Source organism: Pituophis catenifer, unplaced genomic scaffold, assembly GCF_029215685.1.
Source record: "Pituophis catenifer annectens isolate HBS135680 unplaced genomic scaffold, rPitCat1.0.hap2 SCAF_1, whole genome shotgun sequence".
Lineage (NCBI taxonomy): Eukaryota > Metazoa > Chordata > Lepidosauria > Squamata > Colubridae > Pituophis > Pituophis catenifer.
In genome coordinates this window covers 266185385-266207611 of record NW_027256881.1, presented here as the reverse complement: position 1 = coordinate 266207611, position 22227 = coordinate 266185385, and the positions used below count along the sequence as shown (strand labels likewise).

At 41.0% G+C, this 22227-nt stretch overlaps 1 protein-coding gene across 1 annotated transcript; it reads left to right on the top strand.

The window, feature by feature from the left end:
* The first annotated feature begins 1230 nt into the window (after nucleotides 1-1230).
* Nucleotides 1231-20927, top strand: FGF3 (fibroblast growth factor 3). Its single transcript, XM_070957564.1, has 3 exons — nucleotides 1231-1507; nucleotides 7676-7779; nucleotides 20595-20927. Exons 1-3 carry the CDS (start codon nucleotides 1231-1233, stop codon nucleotides 20925-20927), a joined length of 714 nt encoding a protein of 237 aa, XP_070813665.1.
* Nucleotides 20928-22227: the final 1300 nt, after the last annotated feature.

Here is a 22227-nt window from a genome sequence, read left to right as displayed (position 1 = left end):
TGTGTGTATCTCCCTAGCAAAATGATTTAAAAAGTGGCTAAAATTGTAGAGCTTGAAGTAGTTTTTTTCTGCAATTCAAGATAAAAGGAAACGATTTGAATCACCCAAAGCGATCTGCCTAGTGAAGTCTTCAAATGTGGGTGTTTGGTTGTTTTGTTTTTCTATCCGCCTCCCGAGCTGGCAGACAAAACCTCTTTCTTGTGCTTTCTTTTTCGTTTCAAAAGTATATTTTTAAAAGCTCCTTGTACATCACTCATCCGCATCACTCATCCGACACACTGGGCGAGCGAGGCAACGAGAAGGGGGTCACGTCCGGCCCCCAGCCCCGAAATGTCTCCTCTCCTTGAAGGTACCTAACGTCGAGGAGACGCCTCTGGTCCTGGGTCTGGAGGGGGGCGTTTGTTTCGTTTGTCTTTAGAAACGGGTCCAAGGAAGAGGAAACAAATCAACCCTGGGCTGCTGCGGTGTGGGAGGCTGAACGGGGGGGGGAGGGTGAGTGGGCGACACGGGTATCTGCCACAGGCAGACCATCACCTGGCCCACGTGGGCGCGCGTTCCGCGTGAAACCCAGATGAAGTGCAAACACGTCCAGATCGACAGAGGGGTTTTCTTCCCCGTAACTCGGCTGCAGAGCAATTATTTGCTGCCGAACGCCTTTTCTCTTTACTCACTGTCGAATTTCCACCCCACCCCACGTCTCTCTGGGGAATTTAGGTCCCCCCCCCCCCCGCTTGCCCGCCTTCAGTTTCCTCTTCTTCCCTCTCAGGCTCTTCTCGCCCTCTTTCTCTCTCTCTCTCTTTCTCTCTCTCCCTTTCTCTCGCTCTCATTCACGAGTTTTGGAGACCGGTACCCCGGTCGCAGCTTCTCCTCCTAATTCCAAGAGTTTGAGACTTCCTCGGGCGTCTTTCAATTCACTCAGATCTAAAACAGATTTGGGTCTTCGGGTGGGGGGGGGAGGAGGAGGAGGAGGAGGAGGAAGAGGAGGGGAACGAAATCGACGCTGATTGAAACAAATAAACAAACAAACAGCCTCCCCCGCTTGAACCCCCCGCGCTCCCAGCGAAAGCCGCAGCCACCAAGGACGACTAGCCCAGTCAGTCGTTCCCCACCGGATCCGGTAAGCCTGTGCAACTTCGGCGGGCTGCCTCCTCTCCAGCTCAGACTTCTTGAATGGGTCCGGCGGGGCTGTCCTCCGCTCCAAGTTGAGCGCCGCCTCGGCCATCATGCACAATGGTGACAACCTGGCTCGTCCTGCTGAGTCTCTTGCAGGCGCTGGGCTTCCTCGGGCTGGCGGCCGTCGAGCTGCCTCCGCCGTCTCCTGCCTGTGCCCGAGAAGGAGAAGCGTGCGACCCGCGTTGGCGCAGAGATGCCGGCGGCCGCGGCGGCGTTTACGAGCATCTCGGCGGAGCGCCTCGGCGGAGGAAGCTCTACTGCGCCACTAAGTACCACCTTCAGATCCATGCCAACGGCAAAATCAACGGCACCTTGGAGAAGAACAGCGTCTTCAGTGAGTACCTCGGGGTGGCTTCTCTCTCCCGTCCCCCCGCAGTTGGCCGCTAGTTTTAGCCCCTTTGCTCTCCCTCTTGAATCGAAGCCCCCCGGTGCTTCGTTGGCCCTGATTTCCGAGGAAGCAGCATTTCTGTCCTCCTCCAATGCCAGGGCTGAAACGCTGTTCATTTATTTGACGAGAGAGAGAGAGAGAGAGAGAGAGAGAGAGAGAGAGAGAGAGAGAGAGAGAGAGAGAGAATGAAAGAAAGAAAGAAACAAAGAGAAAGAAAGAAAGAGAGAGAGAGAGAAAGAAAAAGAAAAAGAAAAAGAAAAAGAAAGAGAAAGAAAGAGAAAGAAAGAGAAAGAAAGAAAAAGAAAGAAAAAAGAGATAGAAAAAGAGAAAGAAAAAGAAAAAGAAAGAAAGAGAAAGAAAGAAAAAGAGAAGAGAAAGAGAAAGAAAGAAAGAAAGAAAGAAAGAAAGAAAGAAAGAAAGAAAGAAAAAAAAGAGAAAGTGAGTAAGTGAGAGAGAGAGAGAGAGAGAAATTTTTCTCGCCTCTCTGTTCAGGATGCTCAAGATGCTTTGCAGTCCGCTTGTAGAAAAGTTCGCATCGCTGGATTAGCTATGTAGAAAAGTCTGTTCAGGCCCTGAGGAACGCAAAGCGGATCAGGTCTGTCGGTTAAGAATTGATGAGAGATGCCAGCCAAGACCGTGGCTTAGCCTAAAGCCAGACCGAAGCCACAACAAACATTCCGAACTTGCCTACCTCCATCCATACCAAAGGCGACCCCTGGGCAAGATCTAGAATGGGTGATTTAAGTAGAGGTGATGCCTTTGCAGTCAGGAAGTTTTACTGGGGTTGGGAGAGGAAAATTCTTCCCAGTGTTTCAATTCCGCTTAAGCATTACTGGGGAGAAACAACTGGGAAAGAAATCCTTGGAATAAAGGAACAAATATACAAAGACCCCAAAATCCAGGAAATATATTCCCATCAGGAAATGTATAACAGTTCAGATGTTAGCCTTCTTGATACCCAAGGCAAAAAGGTCAAGAGAATATGTGTCATGACAGTCAGACCTCCAATTGGCCTACCAGACAGTCAAGAATCTCCCAAACATGACTGTCAGCACTTAAGAGATCCTTTTCCTGACAGCAGAGAAGATGCTGTTTCATTTTCACTATATTAACATTGTTTCTTACTTCTGGAGCAACTAAAAAAAGCTTCTAAGTTACAAGGCTGTTTGTGAACTGGTACAATATAGATTCTCCTATTACCTCCCCAATGAAGCAGACCCTAGGCTGTTAGGAGCACAGAATACACCAGAGACTTGAAATAACACAGTTTTGCTTGGAAGTTAGTCTTAGAATTAATACTATTTACCCCCAAATTTTCAACCATTGTAGAATACCCTGGGAAAGAGTTCGATTCCATTCACAATTGTGTCTGAGATTGTGAGTCTTAGTAGCTTCTGAGTTATCTTCCTCTATTTCTACTTCTCACTTGGTATAGCGAATATTTTGTGGACACTTAGGATATAAAGTAAAATAGTATTTGTGGAATGTAGGTATGAAAGAAAGAATCTGTCACCGGATCACAATTTTAACTAGCCTGGTAACATCTAACATCTTGGACCCAATCTCCAATCAACATGGAAATTGTGATGTAACATTATCTGGAGGGCATCAGGTTGGAGATAGCTTGGCTGTTGTATTGGGGATAAAAGAAGCTTCTCTCTTGCTATTGGATGATGAGAATAGAAGAATAGAAATGATTTGGTGTAACCAGTATATATTACACACAGAGATCCCTGGCTATTCCTTCAGATGCTTGGCTAGAATGCTTGAAGTACAAAGAAAAGGAGGTTCAGGTCTTCTTGAAATAGAATATTGTTCCGTTTGCAGAACTGGCAAGTAGAGTCCACTGGGCTTCCTCGTGATATGCCCTTTCTTTTTGTCCTTGTTCTTAGAAATCTTTGCACTGCACCTCAGCACCTTTGCTTTGCCTGCTACCCTTTCCCACTCTCTAAGGATGCAGTTCTGCAGTTGGAAGCCTCAGTTTAAAAAAAAAAAAAACTTGTACTCTGAAATTTGCAAAAGACCAGGATAAGTGAGTGGCTGTGACTTGGTTTCTCTGTCCAGAAGGTGTGATTTCCCATGGCTCTTTAAGACTTTAGATCCCTTCTTCCCTTTATGACACAAAGCTGGATATGTGGGGGTGGAGGGTCAGGGTAACTATCCCAAAAGATGTGTAAATAACACATCAAGATGACTTTCACACTTCAGTCTGTTCATCTCATCCTGGTGTTTGGTTTTCTGTTCCCTCCTTTCCTCCCATTAATCTTGTTTTGTTTGTCTTGGCAAAGTTTGGGTATTTAGGGCAGAGGAAATTATGCCCTGTTTAAGGAAATAGCACTTAACCAGTGACAGATCAGTTGAAAAAAACATTGTTCTCCTTTGCAAGGTAGACATGGCATTCAGAAATCAGATTGATTGCACACATCATTCATATCCTGATGCGTTGGCACCCAAGAATACCAGGCATGTATGTATGATAGGCACCAAGGCAGATTTTGCTATCATTTCTAGCAGAGCTTCTTATGTAGATGTCACCTATCAGTGAAGTATCATTGAGGGCATGATCTAGCCAAAGTTTAATTTTCTTTTTTATTATGAATTAAAACCAATTGGAATAGAAAGTGTTGAATGTTCCCTTAACTGTTCCAAATGATGAAATATAAGGGTCTGTACATGCATCCAGCTTTTAGGTGCATTAGATGGATATTACCCTTAGGCTGAACAAAGATGCTATGAGAGGAGACAATAATACAGCTTTCTATGGTTGACCTTGTAAAAAGCGTCCTTGCTGGGACAGATCTAAATTGAAATGACTTACAATGAAGGAAAGCACTTTCCCCAAACATTCATTAGGCCAAATCTCATGTGCAATATAGGATTCTCTATTATATCCCGACTCTGTTGATATATGCAAGCTGCAGTTAAGACTGTGCCTTGAAAGGGAATGTTAAAGTTTTAACTTAAGCCTTTAAGAGGTAGAACCGCTAAATCTTCATCTGGACACTTCCACTTGATCTGTAAGAAAAAGGATCTCCTTTGCTAAACTGTTTTCAGTTACAGAGATGAAGGAGAAAAGAGAGATTAGGAGCTATCTCTGGATCTTCTGTGGCCCTTATGGATGAATTCACCAATGTAACCATCAGTGTCTACAGTCTTAAGTGGAGCTTACCTACTTGAAAGAACCCTGATGGCTCAAACAATAGCTCTATTAACACTTTCAACATAATAAGTTTAAATATTGGCAGTCTACATATATGGCTTAAAATGCTGGTGACCAATAGCTGGTTGGTCCAAGCTGACAGTCAGTTTCCACCATTAATATCACCCTTTTCTGCAGTCATTTGTATTAAAATACAAATATCTTGATTTTAATTCACCTATTCCCACTTTGTTGTACTTGGTAAATCTAAGATGACCCTCCTATTAAAAAGATAAATTCTTAGGGACAAAACTTATTTTTCATTTCATCTGGAGTTCTGCATAAAAATGATCACTTAGAGGACTAAATAAATAGGCACTAAATGTTCATATTTAAGTTGTTGATGACTGAGACAGTGATAGCCACATGATGGGGTTAGTAGTTCCCAGAGATGGGTTTCAACAGGTTCTGACCAGTTCTGGAGAACCGGTAGTGGAAATTTTTAGTAGTTCAGAGAACCGGTAAATACAACCTCTGACTGGCCCCGTCCCCATCTATTCTTTGCCTCCCAATTCCCAGCTGATTGGGAGGAAGTGAGGATTTTGCAGTAACCTTCCCCTGGAGCGGGTAAGGAATGGAGATTTTACAGTATCCTTCCCCTGCCATGCCCACCAAGCCACAACCACAGAACCGGTAGTAAAAATTTTTGAAACCCACCACTGGTAGTTCCCCTTTCTATGGTATGCATTAATCATTGCTAAATGTTTAACAATGGAAATAGTCAAAATCCTACACTGTGCTTGTTTAACAGGGAGCAAGATGAAGTTCATGGTTTTCCATTGGTTTCAATCATGGAACAATCTGATTTACATACTTTTGTTTCTTGGTGTAACATTGTGTGAACATAGGCACCCACAAAATGTCTGAATTTAAGGCCTTTCTATCCCTGATAGTACTCTATTGCCATAGCTTTGCCAATAGAGTTATTCCAGTAGCAGAGATACAATTTCTATTAAATCCTAAACCATCCTAACCAGTATAATTTGAAGATTATATTCTGAGAGTTGTATGGATGTATGTGCTGTTGCTAACACAATTTTAAAGTACTAACAGAATTTTAAGACTTCAGGATTTAAAATGTTGAGTACATGGGATAGTATCAGTGATAGTGAATTGCTGAAATAGCTGGTGGCATAGTCTGAAAGGTAAATAATAAATCTCTTCATGTATCATTTCTATGCTATTATTTGATTTTTCTCAAATGTTTAATTATTCCACATACAATTAAAGATTCCCTCCCCAAGAAATACCTATAAATGTAATATATGCATTTTACCGGGATGTAAAAACATGTCTCCTCTTGTGACTTTTTTGAAATGACTTTTTTTAAAAAAATTATGTAGTGTTCTGTGGGCCTTAGACTGAGTCTTTTTTTGTCCCTGTCTCCCTCCATGTCACCCTGTGTGATATTATTAACAACCCAAATTAATCCTCTGCATGGTATAGCAGAGCTGGCTGGAGAATTCTGGGAGTTGAAGTCCACAAGTCTTAAAGCTGTCAAGTTGGAGGACCCCTGATATAGTCATTTTCATGGAAAGTTATGGACCATAGTCTCCTGTGCTGATCCAGTGCCAGATACATATTTCTCAAATTTCAAGTCTAAAGCAGAAAGAAAGAGAGAGACAATCCCAACTTTCATTCCTAAGGGAAGACTAGAACCTGGATCTCCCCATTCTGGTCCACCACCTTAATATTGGTTCCTCTATGTACGAGTGTGATATGTATGTATGTGGATGTAGGTGTGTGTAAGCATGAGCACTAGTTAGAGAGCAAGGATTGCCTATACCTCTGTAAATGCTGTATCTGCATTCCAGACTTTTTGTTATTCAATATAATGCTCAGAACGGTCCTTTGATAAATAATATATGCAATTTTTCTTGGTTCTTTCATGGATTAAAAAAGTTCCTTTCTCTGAATTGGAGGTTAGACAAGCCACTTTGTCCTTTCCCCAAGGATACATTGACTTCTAACTGACTAACCCCCTTCATTGTCCATCCAAGCTCTTAGATGTGGCAGCCTCTTGTCTTCCTCCATTTTGCCCTCCAGAAACCTCAATAAGGGTATTGTCCCCAAATGGGCAGCTTTGTGGTTTGTTTCAGTAAGTCAAGGACTCTTGGACCTCTAAGAAAGGCATTAAAGGGGATTTAAAGTTTTTATAGACATATAGGATTAGGTGAACCTCTAGTTCAATGTCAGAGCCTTTCTTTCTTTCTTTTTCTTTTTCTTTTTGAAACAGTTCAATCTCAATCAAATAGCTGTGGATTTACTAGTAAGGGTTTATTTCTAACAATTCCCATCTTATCGTCTGGAGTGTTGTCATTTTCAATCATCTGGAATTGATTATGAATGTACAGTACAAGTAAATGCTGGTATGTTGTGTGGTGGTGTTACTAAGCACAATGATTTCCACATGGAAAGATAGTTTAATATTGCTAGTTTAAGAGTCAAGGGAAAAAAATGGATCCAAATTTCTGCTCAGTTCAAGTGTCAGTCAATAATACATCATTTTCATTTTTTTCTTGTAGTAAAATGGGAGGATGTTTCAACTCTATTGGAGAGACAGTTGGAATAAAAGAGACTTTGCATAAAGAAATACCAATTCTGAAGATACTGATTACATCAAATGTTGGTCAAATGGTATTCCGAAGGCTAGGCTACCTTATCATTTGAGTGGTGGGAAACGTTTCACAAAAATAAACAAAAACTTAGAACTTGTTCAATATGAAGCAAAAAAAAAAAATAGTCCAATGAAATCCAATGGGCTCATTACTGAATAAAGGTTAAGGATTTCCCTCTGATTTCCTTGACATGTAGTATTTAAAGTTTCTAAAATTTGTAAAAGAACAACAATACCAATACACAATGAAATGATACGTCTGTGAGTCGTCTAAATAGATCTTACATTTTGCTTTTAGGTATTCTGGAAATAACCGCAGTGGACATTGGGATTGTTGCTATCAAAGGCTGTTTTTCGGGCAGATACCTGGCCATGAACAAAAGAGGTCGACTTTATGCTTCAGTAAGTACTATTTAAAACAGAGGCATCTTAACTATGGCAAGCCGGCTAAAGCATCCACCAAGTAGAGTGCCCATCATTTTCAATGGGGATTTAAACTCCATTGTAGTCAAAAGGGCAGAAATACTAGGTGCCTATGGAGGGACATTTGTAAAGAACAAAAATATGTGCTTTGGTTTTATTTTGGGGATTAAGCAGCCAATACTTAGAATCTTTTAGCTGAAACATGACTGCAAGCATGAGGCACACTCATTCACTTTTCATGTGTGCAGCAGGATAGGAATTCAAATAATCCTACTTACACATTAAAAACAAAACATTTATGTTTTGAGGACCTCTGGTTTTGGGATTGTAAACAACTGATTCAGGTAAGGAGATCATCGAGGAATTGTAGAACTGATGATGTGACAAGGAAACTTTTCAAAAAAGGAGAGGAAACTCTGCATAGGAGACCCATTTGCAAAAAAACTTTTTAGAGCACATAAAACTGGGATCGAATGGCAGAGATGTGGATCCAGAGGTACTTGCAGGTTGAATGAATGTGTCACTCATTCTGCAAATCCCTGGATTGCAAAGATATTGCTGTGAAGTCACTGAGAATCTACTCTTCACTATTCCATAATAAGATTAATATAGAATATTGTTTAACATGCAAGCAGAGCAGGAGCATTTTCTGTCATAAACCGTGCATAATTTGTGCCTTGGATATTCAATTGTTTTCCCTCTTTTCATCCCTGTCTTAAAAAAAAAAGAAATATAGGAACAATAGCTTCAGTTAAGGTGATTGGGAGAAAATATTATTTATTTATTTACTATGTAGACTTATATTCTACAGTAGCACAGCACTAGAATATTTTTATTGCTCCCTTTGACACTGGCATCAGGTAGCTTTCCTTTCCAGGTGAGATGTTAAAATTGAGAGATGAACTACTTAAAGCCATCGTCAATTAGTTACTGGAGATCAACTCAAAGTAGTGAAATAATTGATCTGTTCAAATACTGTTACCTCACAATCCACATAATCTTAGCAGAAAATAGCTTTTAGAAGCATGTGGTGAATAAGCAACAGGAGTTCTCTAAATAGTTAATATGGAATAAAAGAATCAGTTCCTTTTGTTTTTTTAAAAGTGAAAATTAAGAGTCCAGTTTTATTAATAAGTCATAATTTCTATAAAGAATATAAAGAATTCTATTCTATAAAGTATTATACAGTATTTAAGCATTAAAAATTGTAGAAAGCGAGCAATATGTTCTTAACTGAAATATCCAGGAGCCATTGCCAGACAAAAGGGGGCTAAAGCATTTTTTAAACTCACAAGATAGCATTTGGAAGCAACTCATGCAGAAGCCCCCCTAATTCACTGATGTATAAGGAGGAGGAAGAGGTAAGTACAACCAGACTTTTAATGATTCTATTATTACAAGTAGTCCTTGCTTACTGACTGCCTTGTTTAGTGATTGTTCAAAGTTATGACTAGTGGAAAAAACAGCTTTGGGACCAATCCTTGCATCTGTGGCTTTGTGATTGCCATCTGGGTGTTTGGAAACCAGCATGCATTTATGACTGTCGCTGGAATGGCTAACTCGGTGTGGCCAGCTCAGCATGGCCAGCTTGGCATGGCCAGCTTGCTACTACCAAGTTACCTCTGCCAAATCACCACTGCCAAGTTGTCGCAGGACAACTCAACATAGCCAATTCACCATAAGGAGAACTCGCTACAGGGAGGTGGAGGGAAAGCCAGGTGGTCAGGCAAGTGGGTAGTCAGAGCACAGAGTGGAGGTGGTGGCTGGGAACTTCCAATTTTCACACACACCCCTTATTGCTGCTGCCACCATGGGCTGTTTGGTGATGGTGGCGGTATTTGGTCTGTTCAATGTTAGCAGCAGTGGGCAGGGACGGTGATGGGGAGATGGTGGTGAGTCAGTGTGTCTCATTTTCACACCCATCTCTGCCACTGCCATGCCAAGTTCCCATTCAGCATGGTGGTGGTGGCAGCAGGGTGATAATGGGAAGACCCCGGCTGCCGGCAGCTGCTCTGTGCTCTGCCCACCTGTTCATTCATCCACCTGCCTCACTCTTCCTCCTTGGGAAGCCCCTGGCTGCCACCTCCACTCTATGCTCTGCCTGTTCACTCACCTGCCTGGCTCTCTCTCTGGCTGCCCATGACATCTTTGTGGTGAATTGGCCATGTTGAGTTGTCCTGCAACAACTTGGCAGCGGTGATTTGGCAGAGGTGACTTGGTGGTGCTGAGCTGGCCATGCCAGGTTGTCCTAGACCTGACTGTTGCAGCCTCCTGAAATCATGTGTTTGCCATTTGCAAGTTTCAAAATTGGCTTCCAACAAGCATAATTAAGGGATAACATCAGTGATGGGTTGCCCCCGGTTCTGATTGGTTCTATAGAACCGGTAGTAAAACCAGCTCCGCCCACTAATCCTGACATCATCAGAAGCAATCTGCACACGTGATCCCGTCGCAAACCGGTAGTAAAGGTAAGTAGAACCCACCCCTGGATAACATGGAAGAGAACTTGCAAGTCACAGCCATATGACCAGGGGTGAAATCCAGCAGGTTCTGACAGGTTCGGGAGAACCGGTAGCAGAAATTCTGAGCAGTTTGGAGAACCAGTAGTGGAAATTTTGAGTAGTTCAGAGAACTGGCTGGCCCCAGAGTGGGGTGGGAATGGAGATTTTTCAATATCCTTCCCCCTGGAGTGGGGTGGGAATGGAGATTTTGCAGTATCCTTCCCCTGTCACACCCACCAAGCCACACCATGCCCACCAAGCCACGCCCACAGAACCGGTAGTAAAGAAATTTGGATTTCACCACTGCATATGATGTCTTCCTTAATGACTGTGGTGATATGTTTAATGGCAGAAATAGAAGTTTCTTCATAAGTCTGGTACAGTCGTGTGATTTTTCTGCCTAGCAACCACAGTTCTTAGTGGTTGACAGAATTGTCAGTTCCAGTTGTGATTGGTAAGTGAAGACTACCTATATATCTCAAAGTTTTAGTTTTCCTGTGGAGTTAATTTTCTGATCTGGTGACAAAATATCTTACATGACACCTAATTAAAATTTCTGGTGAAGAAATATCTTACATGACACCTAACTGATGCTCACTGAGTGTTGGCATCACAGCAGAGAGGAGGCTGGTTGTCAATTCCTGTCATTCCATATAATTTATAGTTTGCCAGCTTTTGTTATGAAAGAACTAGCCTTCATTAAGGTACAAGGAAAAGGATTCTACTCATCAGACAAAAGATAGTAAGCAAAATTTCCCCTCCAAAACTTACATTGTAATATTATTATTTTTTTAAAAAAAGAACATTTTTTGGCCTAAGCATCATGACTGTGTGAACTAACTGCTTGTGTGAACTCTTCCACACAACTCCAAACACAGAAGAAAGTTTTGTACGGGTTTATACATGCAAGTCTTTACAATATAGGCAACTGGCCTGGACATGGGAATATTTTTTTTGGAAATACTGACACAATTGTGACTTTTAGGAACACAGGTAAACTCAGGGCTTCTTGACTTATCAGTATAACCCAGGGTTTCTCAGCCTCAGCAACTTTAAGATGTGTGGACTTCAACTCCCAGTATTCCTCAGCCAGCATTGAGGATGAGAAATACTGGTAAAGCTGTTCCTGAATACTGGAATAGGATTCTATTTCTAGATTTTATAGAACTATTGCAGAAATGAGGCCTCTGGCAGCAAGATCTATTTATAAATATCTGCTGCTGGGGTCTCTAGATTCTAGGTCTTTTCCTCTTGCCTTCTAAACCCATTAGATTTCCATGGCTTTGAGATTTGAGATTTCCATGGCTTTGAGATTTGCCTGGCTAGGTGGCTCAGTGGCTAAGACACTGAGCTTGTCGGTCAGAAAGGTCAGAAGTTTGGCAGTTCGAATCCCTGGTATAGGTCTCCTGCGTGAGCAGGTGGGTTGGAATAGATGACCTCCAAGGTCCCTTCCAATTCTGTTACTGTTACGTTATGAGATTGGGAAGCATCTGCTTATTGCTTATATAAAAATTAGGAATTGCTGGGTCTTAATTCCTTATGCCATCTCCCTTCTGATTTTCTCCTTTGCTTTTCAAGATATCGTATGATTTGATGCGGATTCCATTCTGATTCTGCTTGGGTAGAGAGGATTGTAATCTTTTTATTTCTATTTCTTTTTTGAAGCTTTCCTGGTGGCTCTCTTCTCCTAACGGAGGGGTCTGCAACCTTAAACACCCAAAGAGCCATCTGGACCCATTTCCCACAGAAAAGAAAACACCGGGAGTCAGAAAACCGTGCCTGACTATTTCTTGAATGGCCACAAAACTAGCATATGTAGTTGAATTAAACGTTCTGTTTTCTTCTGAAACCTTTCTTTTCTTGGATTTATCCATGGTTGGCCATGGTTGGCCTACCGGGGGTTGAAAAGCTCAATAAATTGCATGCCGGCGGGTGTCGCACATTGGCGACATTGGCGGTTGTGATGCATATTTTGAGTAACAGGGAGCCATAGCAGAGGGATGAAAGAGCCACATGCGACTCCAGAGCCGCAGGTTGCTGACCCCTGTCCTAATGGAAGTATTAGGAAGGACAATTCTCCATCTCTTCTTCAGTGGGAATAGATGAGGTCTCCCTTCCTGGTCTCTCAACCTTTTCTTCTCTTGGACAATGTTTAATTTTCTTTTTCTTCATCAGGAACTTCTCACACTAGGAATTCTCCCTCTCTTCTTAAAATGGGGGCGCTTTTTGCATTTTCTTTCATTAGTTGTAAGAAATATCTCCCATGCTGTCTGCAATCAGCTCCCGTTTCACTTCAGAATCAAAAATCTTGTCAATATTGATTAGCTAATCAGGAAACCTGAGTGTATAAAAATGAAAATCTCAAAGGAGATGTGATTTGCATCTATAATGTCTTTCCAATTAATCAAAATATTCTAGTCTGGTTTTCCCATGCCATAAACCCAAAATATATGTTGCCTTGAATTCCTCCTCCTCCTTGTATCCTTGTATTAGGATATTATTATTGGAATTGGAATTGGAATTATTATTCCAGTACCAGGAGAGAATGGTGGAAATCATGATTTATTTTCAGCTGGTGGAAAAATGGAAGCTGCAGACAAAAGGCTATGGGATTGATTTGTGAAATTTCAGGGAATGGTCTAACAAACCTGGCCTTCCATTACTTAGAGGATTGTGTGGAGGGAAGAAATCTGTGAGAAAACCAGATATTGTGTCCAACAGCCATGGAGGGAGCTGTTGGGTGTTGCTAATCAGCAGAATACTTCTGGAGACCTTGACTTGATCTGGTTGATCCTTAAGACACTAAGTGATTTGAAGTTCCTGAAGAGAATGGGTAGCATAATTCCCCAACCTTTGCGGACTGATGGGAGGGAGGCAGGGATGGTTCTGCATGGTGGAAGTCAAGCTAGCGCGTGCGTACACAGCTTCATTTGTGCCAGCATCAGGCATGCATGCCTGCCCTATGCACTTGCCTGTTGCTCGGGCAAGTGGAGAAGTACATGCGTGTGTGTGCTTGCCCCCCCTTTCGGTGGCCCAGTTTCAAAAGCCCAGTGGTGGACTGTGGCCCACTAATATGGATGATAGCTGTATCACAAACACAGCTGTAATAGATGGCGTAAATCATCAACATTTGAGTGGAGGCATGAACTGAATTATTATAAGAAAATTCAGCATAGGTAAAAGTCAACCCAGTTGTCTCAGTGATTTACACAACAATCACAAAGATTATTATCTTTGCTTTACCACTGTGAAGGATGGAATAGTTTTATTTCCTATATACTCTAATTGAAATAAAGCTTTCCCAAAAAAATGCAGAGTGGATTCTAAGTCTTTTTCAGAAGTAAGATTATTCTCATGGTTTCAGAAAACTTGAAGATATCTAAAGGATGGAATATGGACACAGTATGGAATAAAATAAGTTGTTTAGAGAAGTAATCAAGTACCACCAGATTATATAAACCCTGGTAGATTAGTTATATAACCCAAAGAAACTCTTTTCCAGGATCCTTGAAAAGAGGAAAAGGGCAGTGACAGTCCATCCAGAAGGGACAATTACTGTGGGACAGTTTTCCCTATTCCCAAGAAAAATGGAGGAAGGAGAACAGGGCTTCTGTTGAAGATCATCTGAGTGTGCACCTGTATTCTTATTGTATATGGAGCTGATGTCAGGGAAGTAATTTCTGTTCTTATCCCAAGAGTTTTGGAAAGCATGGCAAATCTATGGTAAATGTTGGCAAAGAACCAAGCAGCTGGATCCATCTTAATCCTTGGATCCATCTTAATTCCTTTCAAAGAAATAGTAGCCCAAAGAGTCCAATAGAGACAATAGTAGCCCAAGAGTCCAATAAAGACAGTTCAAAGGGACACTTACCATAACTGTTTTAGTATAGGGACTCTAATAAGAAAGATATTGAAGAACTGCTTGAACTTGATCAAATAGAGATGGATCCTGCAAGTAAATCAACAAACACTCCAGATAGCTAGAGGAAAAACACCCATGAAAAAATGTTTGCTAAATTGTACAAAGACTAATAGGGCAGTGTCTAAATAAAAAAGCATTACTTTTGATAACAAGAATCCAAGGCAGTTAAATATTATTTCATTCAAATCACATTTTGAGTTCCCCAAATCCAGTTTGGTAATAATTAATGTCTTACACAGCCATTCCAAGGGTTCAGAAATGGGGTGGGGTGGGGGGAATAGTGATCCATAATGGTTACAAAGTTTGAAAACTTGTAATCATAGATGACAGGTAGGGGGTAGCATTCTTAACAAGAAAAGAACATTAGTCTTGGGGGAGCAGTGGATAAAGCCCTTCTATAAATTCTCATCAATGTGTCCTTTTAGATAGATCAATTCTGGACAATTGGGACATTACAGAAAATGTGTGCTCCAGGAAGGTAGTTGAAAGTGCAATCACAAAACTGACCTGGCACAGAGTTTATATGCTTTCTCCTTTCCACACTTATCAGCATTTGCAAATTTATCAGGCAAGGAAGAAAGAAGCTTCTAATATGGGTTGGCCAGCGAAGGAGAGACTGAAGGCTGAGTTATGCATGCTGATGAATGTTGGGAAGGGAGAATTGGAAAAAAGGAGAACAAGGAGTTCTAGTTCTAGGAAGGAGAAAACTAGGGAGGAGAAAAGGCCTCAGGAATAGGGGTGAAACGCTACTGGTTCGGACCGGTTCAACCGAACCGGTAGCGATGGCAGTGGGTGATTCGGAGAACCGGTAGCGACAGCAGCGCAAGGCTCTGCCCATCTGCCTGGTTGTCGTTACTTCCTGGTTTTAACCAGGAAGTAACCTGTTTTTTACCCTCTGGGCATGCACAGAAGGGTTTGTGCATGCACAAAGGGTCCACGCGTGCATGTGACACACATGTGACACGCGGCACATGCACTTCCGAACTGGTAGGGAAGGTAAGTAGATTTCACCCCTGCTCAGGAAGTATAAGTGAAGAAAGCCTCCATGTCTAACTCTAGATCAGTAAGAGATCCATGACAACTGAACCACATGAAGCTCTCCATTCCAGATCAGTCTTATTCCATTTAGCAAGTGGTCAAAATATGTCCAGCATAAGTTGTGGCAGTAGAAATTAATTTGTTGTAGTGATTAAACGATGGACAGTCACCAGAAGTCCCAGGTTCTAGTCAGCCCCCAGGCATGAAATCTCACTTTGTGACTTTGCTGCTTCCAAATCCAATCTACCTTGCAGGCATAACGGGAAGAGGCAGCAGCTGAACTCCTGAAGGAAAATTAGGATATAAATTTAATAAATAAAATAAATAAACAAACAAGCAAGCAAATAAGTTTATAAGTCACCTGATAAGGGAGATGGGTGGCATAAAAATTTAATACATAATAAAATATTTTTTTAAAAAAAAATTGCTTATATCACTGCAAACATTGTTTTAACAGAGGCCTTGGTATTGGAAGCCCTAAAACAATATATTTTGGAAAGATTAGAGCATCAGTTTGAGGTCTAATTAGCACAATTAAGAAACTGTTGGATAAATGTGACGGGGTACATCAACACCAGTGGCGGGTTTCAAAATATTTAAACTACTGGTTCTGTGGGTGTGGCTTGGTGGGCGTGGCAGGAGGATAGTATAAAATCTCCATTTCCACCCCACTCCAGGGGAAGGATACTGTAAAATCTCCATTCCCTCCCCAATCCAAGAGAAGGTTACTGCAAAATCCCCATTTCCTCTCAATCAGCTGGGACTTGGGAGGCAGAGAATAGATGAGGGCGGGGCCAGTCAGAAATTTTTACTACCGGTTCTCCGAACTACCCAAAATTTCTGCTACCGGTTCTCCAGAACTGGTCAGAACCTGCTGAAACCCACCTCTGATCAACACATTCTTATTTTGTCTGAAATTGTCAATGTAGAAATACATTGCTCAAATCAGATTAGACTCTTGCTTAGAATCCTCATAGAATCCCTTTTCCTGACATCACATCACATCACAAATGGTAAAATAAATAATAAATGACTGTATGGGAAATTATGTTATCTGCTCTTCTAAACTTATCTGTGTTAGTGGTCTGCTTATGCAGTACAATTTCAAGCATGAGATTTGCAGCCTTGATTTTACAGGCAAATTTACTCCATCTGCTGGGCTGATTGAGAATTCCCTACAACTTAAAAAAAACAAAAACAAAAAACACATCATTCCAGAATAGTAGCAATTCTATTTAGAAATGCAGAGAATTTAGAACTGCAAAATTCAGGAATGAAATATGTGGAGACTGGAAATGAAATGAAGAAATGTATCTATGAAAAATTGGCACAAAGAGAGTTTCATAGATAGCTCGCGTCTAGATTTTAACTATTTAACTCTATACTGCTACTGTTCTTGGTTTTCAGAGAATGGAAGTAAGGTTAAAAAAATGTGTTCGTTTGTTTACAATATCCAGTAGTTTTTTTTTTTTTTTAACAATATTCAGTATTAGAACTTTTACTTTGGCTAAGTAATGAAATCCTTTGCTTCATTTCTGAAATGAAGGCTGGCAATTAGAATGCATGGAATTTCCAACGTATCTCCAAGATATCAGTTTAAAGAAAAGTGAACTAAGCTATTAATAGTATAGGAAAAAATATCATCACCACATGTAACTAGCGATTACCCAATCACTTCTTTTTTTTTTAAAAAAAATACCTTATTTAGGAAATTGGCAAAAAGCCCACCAATTTTCCTTACCAATAAAACCACCTATTTCAACAAAATTTAGAAATAGAATATGTAATTAATTTCTGCAAATATCGTTGTGGGCCATGTCTATTGCAGTTATAGATTGCCCTGGGAGAAAAGGATGATCTGGACCCCTTTCAATCATGGTTCAGATATAGGTGTGAGACAAAGAGAGTATTAGTTGCTCTAAGGGATGGCAATTGGTGAGAGATGGATGAGACTCTGTTCTTATCAGCCCTCTCAGCAGCCTTCAGTACCACTGACCATTGTACCCTTCTGGACTTCCTGCAAGTATTCAGTACAGGAGGCACTATTTTGCAAATGTTCTATTCCAGGGGTGTCAAACTCGTGTTGTCATGGTGGCATCATGTGACGTATTGAGACTTTTTCCCCCTTTGCTAAACCGGGTGTGGGCGTGGCCAGTGCATGACGCATCTGGCCCACAGACCGCGAGTTTGATAGCCCTGTTCTATTCCTTCCTTAGTAGTGGTTTGCTTGCTGCTGATGGTAGAGACTGAGCCAGTGGCCACCCCTTTGCCTCATGGTTTAGTTCTTTCTCCAGCAAGAACTACTTACTAGACAGAACAACTGTCTGACGTCACTGGGAGAGATCACCAATCAGTTTGGGGTGTGATATCATTTAGTATGCTACCCTGGGCAAGACTGAAGATGCTGGTGATATCTTGTCCCAGTGCCCGGATCTGGATGGGACAGAACAGGTTAAATTTGAATTAAACTTGACTGAGTTGCTGTCTATGCATTGTGGTTCTCTGTCAGCACCTAGAGACAATACCTGTTGTCTCTAGATGAGGAAGCATTGCTTCTGAAGGAGCAAGTCCATGACTTAGGGTTCTTTCTGCATTTATGGCTATTGCTGATTAGGCAGGTGGAGGCCAGAGGCCTTGATCAATGGTGATTGGTTCACTTGTTGCAGTGCAACCTGAAGTGGGAGCTACATTTCACTGAAGTGCCATAGTGAAGAGGGATCTACAATAATTCATGCCCTGTTCATCATCCACTTAGATTACTGTAATATATTATAGTTGAGACAACTTGCCTTAGCCAACTCGCAGTGGGACAACTCACTGCAGGACTGTATCAACCAATGAAGTTAATTAATTTTGATGGAACTGAGGCTAATAATCATAATCACAATCATAATCATAATCATATAAAGAAATTCAATCCAAAAATTTAGGAGTAACAATAACTTTGAGGAAAACCAATGATAAAAGTAATTGAATGAAATGATTAATCATTAATAATAACGATTAATTGAATTATCCGATGGCGAGTTGTCCTTCAGCAAGTTAGCCCCAGCGAATTGTTCTAGACCCCCTTTGGGACTGGCTCAGAAGATTTTCTGAAGAGAACAATTAAATGCAGTGGCCACCTATTAGGTAGCACACATTACAAGGAATGGATTACACCTGTATTTTGGGTCCTCCATAGGCTTCCAGTACCCTTCCAGGTGCATTTCAAAGTGCTGATTTTGACCAATATGATTTGGCATCAAGTTATTTTTAAGGCTACATCAGTGGTGAAATGTAAAATTTGTTACTACTGGTTCTGGCTTTGGGGGGGGGGGTGTAATGTGACTGGGTGGGTGTGGCCAACTTTAAAAAAAAACTTTTAAACCATTTTTTCAGCAGAAGAGGTTGTAAAAAAAATGCTTTTAAAAGCTTCTGACAATCCCAGCTGAGTTGCCTGATTGGCAGAGGCTTTTTTTTTCTTTTAAAAGCCTCTGACGATCCCAGCTGAGCCGCGGGATCACAAGAGGCTTTTTTTTTTTTACTTTTAAAAGCATTTTTTTGGCTGAACAGGTTGTACAAAAAATGCTTTTTTAAAAAAATAGCCTCTGATGATTGCGCGGCTCAGCTGGGCATGGGTAGGGGAGCAGGGATGTTTGCGACTAGTTCTCTGAACCACCCGCCGTCATCACTATTGGATCGGGTGATCCAGTCTGAACCGGGAGCATTTTACCCCTGGGCTACATTCTCCAATTGTAATAGCGCAGTTCATTCAGTTATCCTGGGAGAACATATTGGTGGGCCCCCAATTCTATGAAGTAAGTTGGGTGTTGGAGAGTTGAAGCATGAAGGGTTGTCCTTTTCATTGGCAGAGCCTATTTTCCAGAACAGCCTCCCAGCTGAGATTAGACTACAGGTAGTCCTCAACGTATGACCAAAATTGAGCCCAAAATTTATGTGGTTCAGCAAGCAATTTGTTAAGTGAGTTTTGCCCCATTTTATGACTTTTCTTGCCACATTTGTTAAGCGAATCACTACAGTTGTTGAATTAGTAACACTGTTGTTAAGTGAATCTGCTTTCCCAATTGACTTTGCCTGTCGGAAGATTGCGAAAGGAAATCACATGACCCCAGGACACTGCAACCGTCATAAATGTGAGTCAGTTGCCCAAACATCCAAATGTCAATCACATGATCATGGGGCTACTGCAACAGTCATAAGTGTGGCCATAAGTCACTTTTTTCAGTGCAGTTGTAACTTCAAATGGTCAGTAAGTGAACTATTGTAAGTTGAGGACTACCTGTAGTTTCTTGGTTGGTTGTTTTGGAAGAGGTTGAAACACATATTTTCAAAGATATTTTGTGGGCTTAGTGGCTACCATTTGAGCTTCTGTCTGTGCTCATTTGGTTTTCCTTATGATATTGTTTTTATAGGTGTTTATTTAATTATTCTGGAAATTATGCTCTGTATACTTGTCTGTTAACCACCAGAGGTCCTAGTAAATTATGGTGGTTTACAAGTCAAATTCGGGTTGCAGGAGGAAGAGAAATATATTCTGTCAAAGTGGTATTCTCTGGTAGCATCAGGCACTACTTTTCATTCTATGTTTGGCAGGCAAAATATGATCAATCATGGGATTAATCAAGAATAGACTGTAATAAACTTTTTTGCTTTTATCATCTCATAGTCACTGTAATCATTACATGGAGAAAGGCAAGAAGGTAAAGACTAGTGTTCTTTGCTTTGTTTGATATATATAAGAACAGGAGATGTCATTGGATACAGGGGTGGGCTTCTTTTAGCAAGGGGTTCTCTACCCGGTTGCTGGGTGGGTGTGGCCATGGTGGGTGTGGCCTAGTCAGCCTCCTGCACCACGGTGGGGGGGCATTTTTGCCCTACCCGGGCTCCGGAGGTTTTCCTTGAGCCTCCAGGAGGGTGAAAATGGCCGCCCCAGGCTCCGAAGGCCCTCTGGAGGCCGGAAATGGGCCTGTTTCCAGCCTTCCCAAACTTCCGATAGGCCCGTTTTTTGCCCTCCCCAAGCCTCCACACGCACCCTGCACTTACCTGCATCCAAAATGGGTCGCATGGGGACTCCTGGGAGGGGTGGGGTGGGCGGGGCCAGCCAGGAGTGGGATTTGGGGGTTCTCCAAACTGCACAGAATCTTAGCTAGAGGTTCTCCTGAACCCCTGTGAACCCCCAGCAGCCCACCCCTGATTGGATATCAAAATTCCTTTATAAATAAATGGAAGTCGCTTGTGTTCATAAGAACAAATGCGGTGAGCTTTGTATCTTGCAGTTGTTCGTGCTGGGTTTTTTTTTTTTACTGATGGTTTCTGTCCTTACTTTTCAGGAAACCTACAATGCAGAATGCGAGTTTGTGGAAAGGATCCATGAGTTGGGCTACAACACCTATGCATCCCGCTTATATCGGACTGTACCCAATGGCACTAGCAGCAAACGCAAAGCTAGTGCGGAGAGACTCTGGTATGTCTCCATCAATGGGAAAGGACGACCCAGGAGGAGCTTCAAAACCCGTAGGACCCAGAAATCATCTCTCTTTTTGCCTAGGGTGTTGGATAACAAAGACCATGATATGCTCCAACTATTCCATACAAATGCTAAGTACAGAGAAAGCCTATTGAAGCCACTAAATAAGAACCAGAGAAGAAGGAGAGGACAGTAGGAAGCATTCTGCAAGTGGGGAAAATATGATGGATCCGAAGACAAAAAAAAAAGTTATTGTTCCTTGGATATTGTTGGCTAAATCATATGAACTCAATAACAAATGATTCCATGTAAACACACACACACACAAATATACTTGCTAATAGATGGTTTAGATGTGTATCCAATTGCTAAGGATATATAATAAATTAAAGCATGCTTGCATGTACGTTATCATGATGAAATAATGAGTTTGAGTATTCCTTGTCAGTTTCTTAATTTTTTTTATGCCCTGGGAGCATTTCAGCCTAGTCCATAACAGGCCTGTCACTTTGTTCTAATAAGCTTTTAATTAATTATGTTTCGGCAAAGCTACCTGTGAGAAGACAGTTATTTTAGGGGAAAAAAACCTTTCCTTTCTCCATCAAAACAGGCTAGACGCTCTAGTGAGATGTTTACTCTTTGTATTTTTCATTTATTAAAAATAATACTTTAAAGTATGTTGCCCAGTTAATTTGGGAATGTCTACTAACTAAGTATTTTTAAAGTAATTTCACATATCTTATTAATCGTTAAAGTTGGAACTTTGGATATTAGATGAAAATATTACATGTTCTTTTCTTTCCCAATTATAAACAATTAGAGAAAGATCTGCTTTATTATGTATACTCGTTTTCATTTCTTTTCTTCATTTTACTGAACAGTAAGGTATCAAATACCATATACTGCTCTTTATACTAATATAAGATGTTAAGCGGAGAAAGTTTTTGAAATTACAAGAGACAATTACCAAGAGACAATTACCAAGATCTTGGGTGTTTTTTAAAAGGATGTTTTGTTTGACCAAAATTTGTACATAAATTTTCCTTACTTAAGAAAGTATAGAAAATATTTCTTTCAAAACATATTGCTTCAGCAGAACAAGTAAACAAAATAATTAAACACATTGAATTGAATCCAGATTTTTTTTCTCCTGATAAGTAGGTGTGAGTTTTGCTACAACTTTCTGGAAATATGTGGAAATTATTCTGATGGAAGGAGAGAAGGTATTCATAAAAATAATCGCTATGGCCCTTTCCATAGGTGGCCCCCTCATAAATTTTCAAATTCTACTGGTGACACGTGATATTTTTAATATGGGATTGTATATGGAATGAAAGCAAATCAAACATTAGTCTCTGTGAATTTTATTTTTGTACTATTGAATCTGCTGTAATACCTTTTATGAAAGTTTTCTTTCCTCCATAGCATCATTTAAAATGTTTTGGGACTTCAGATACCGAGTTATTATGTTATGATTATTTTCTCAGGAAATTAAT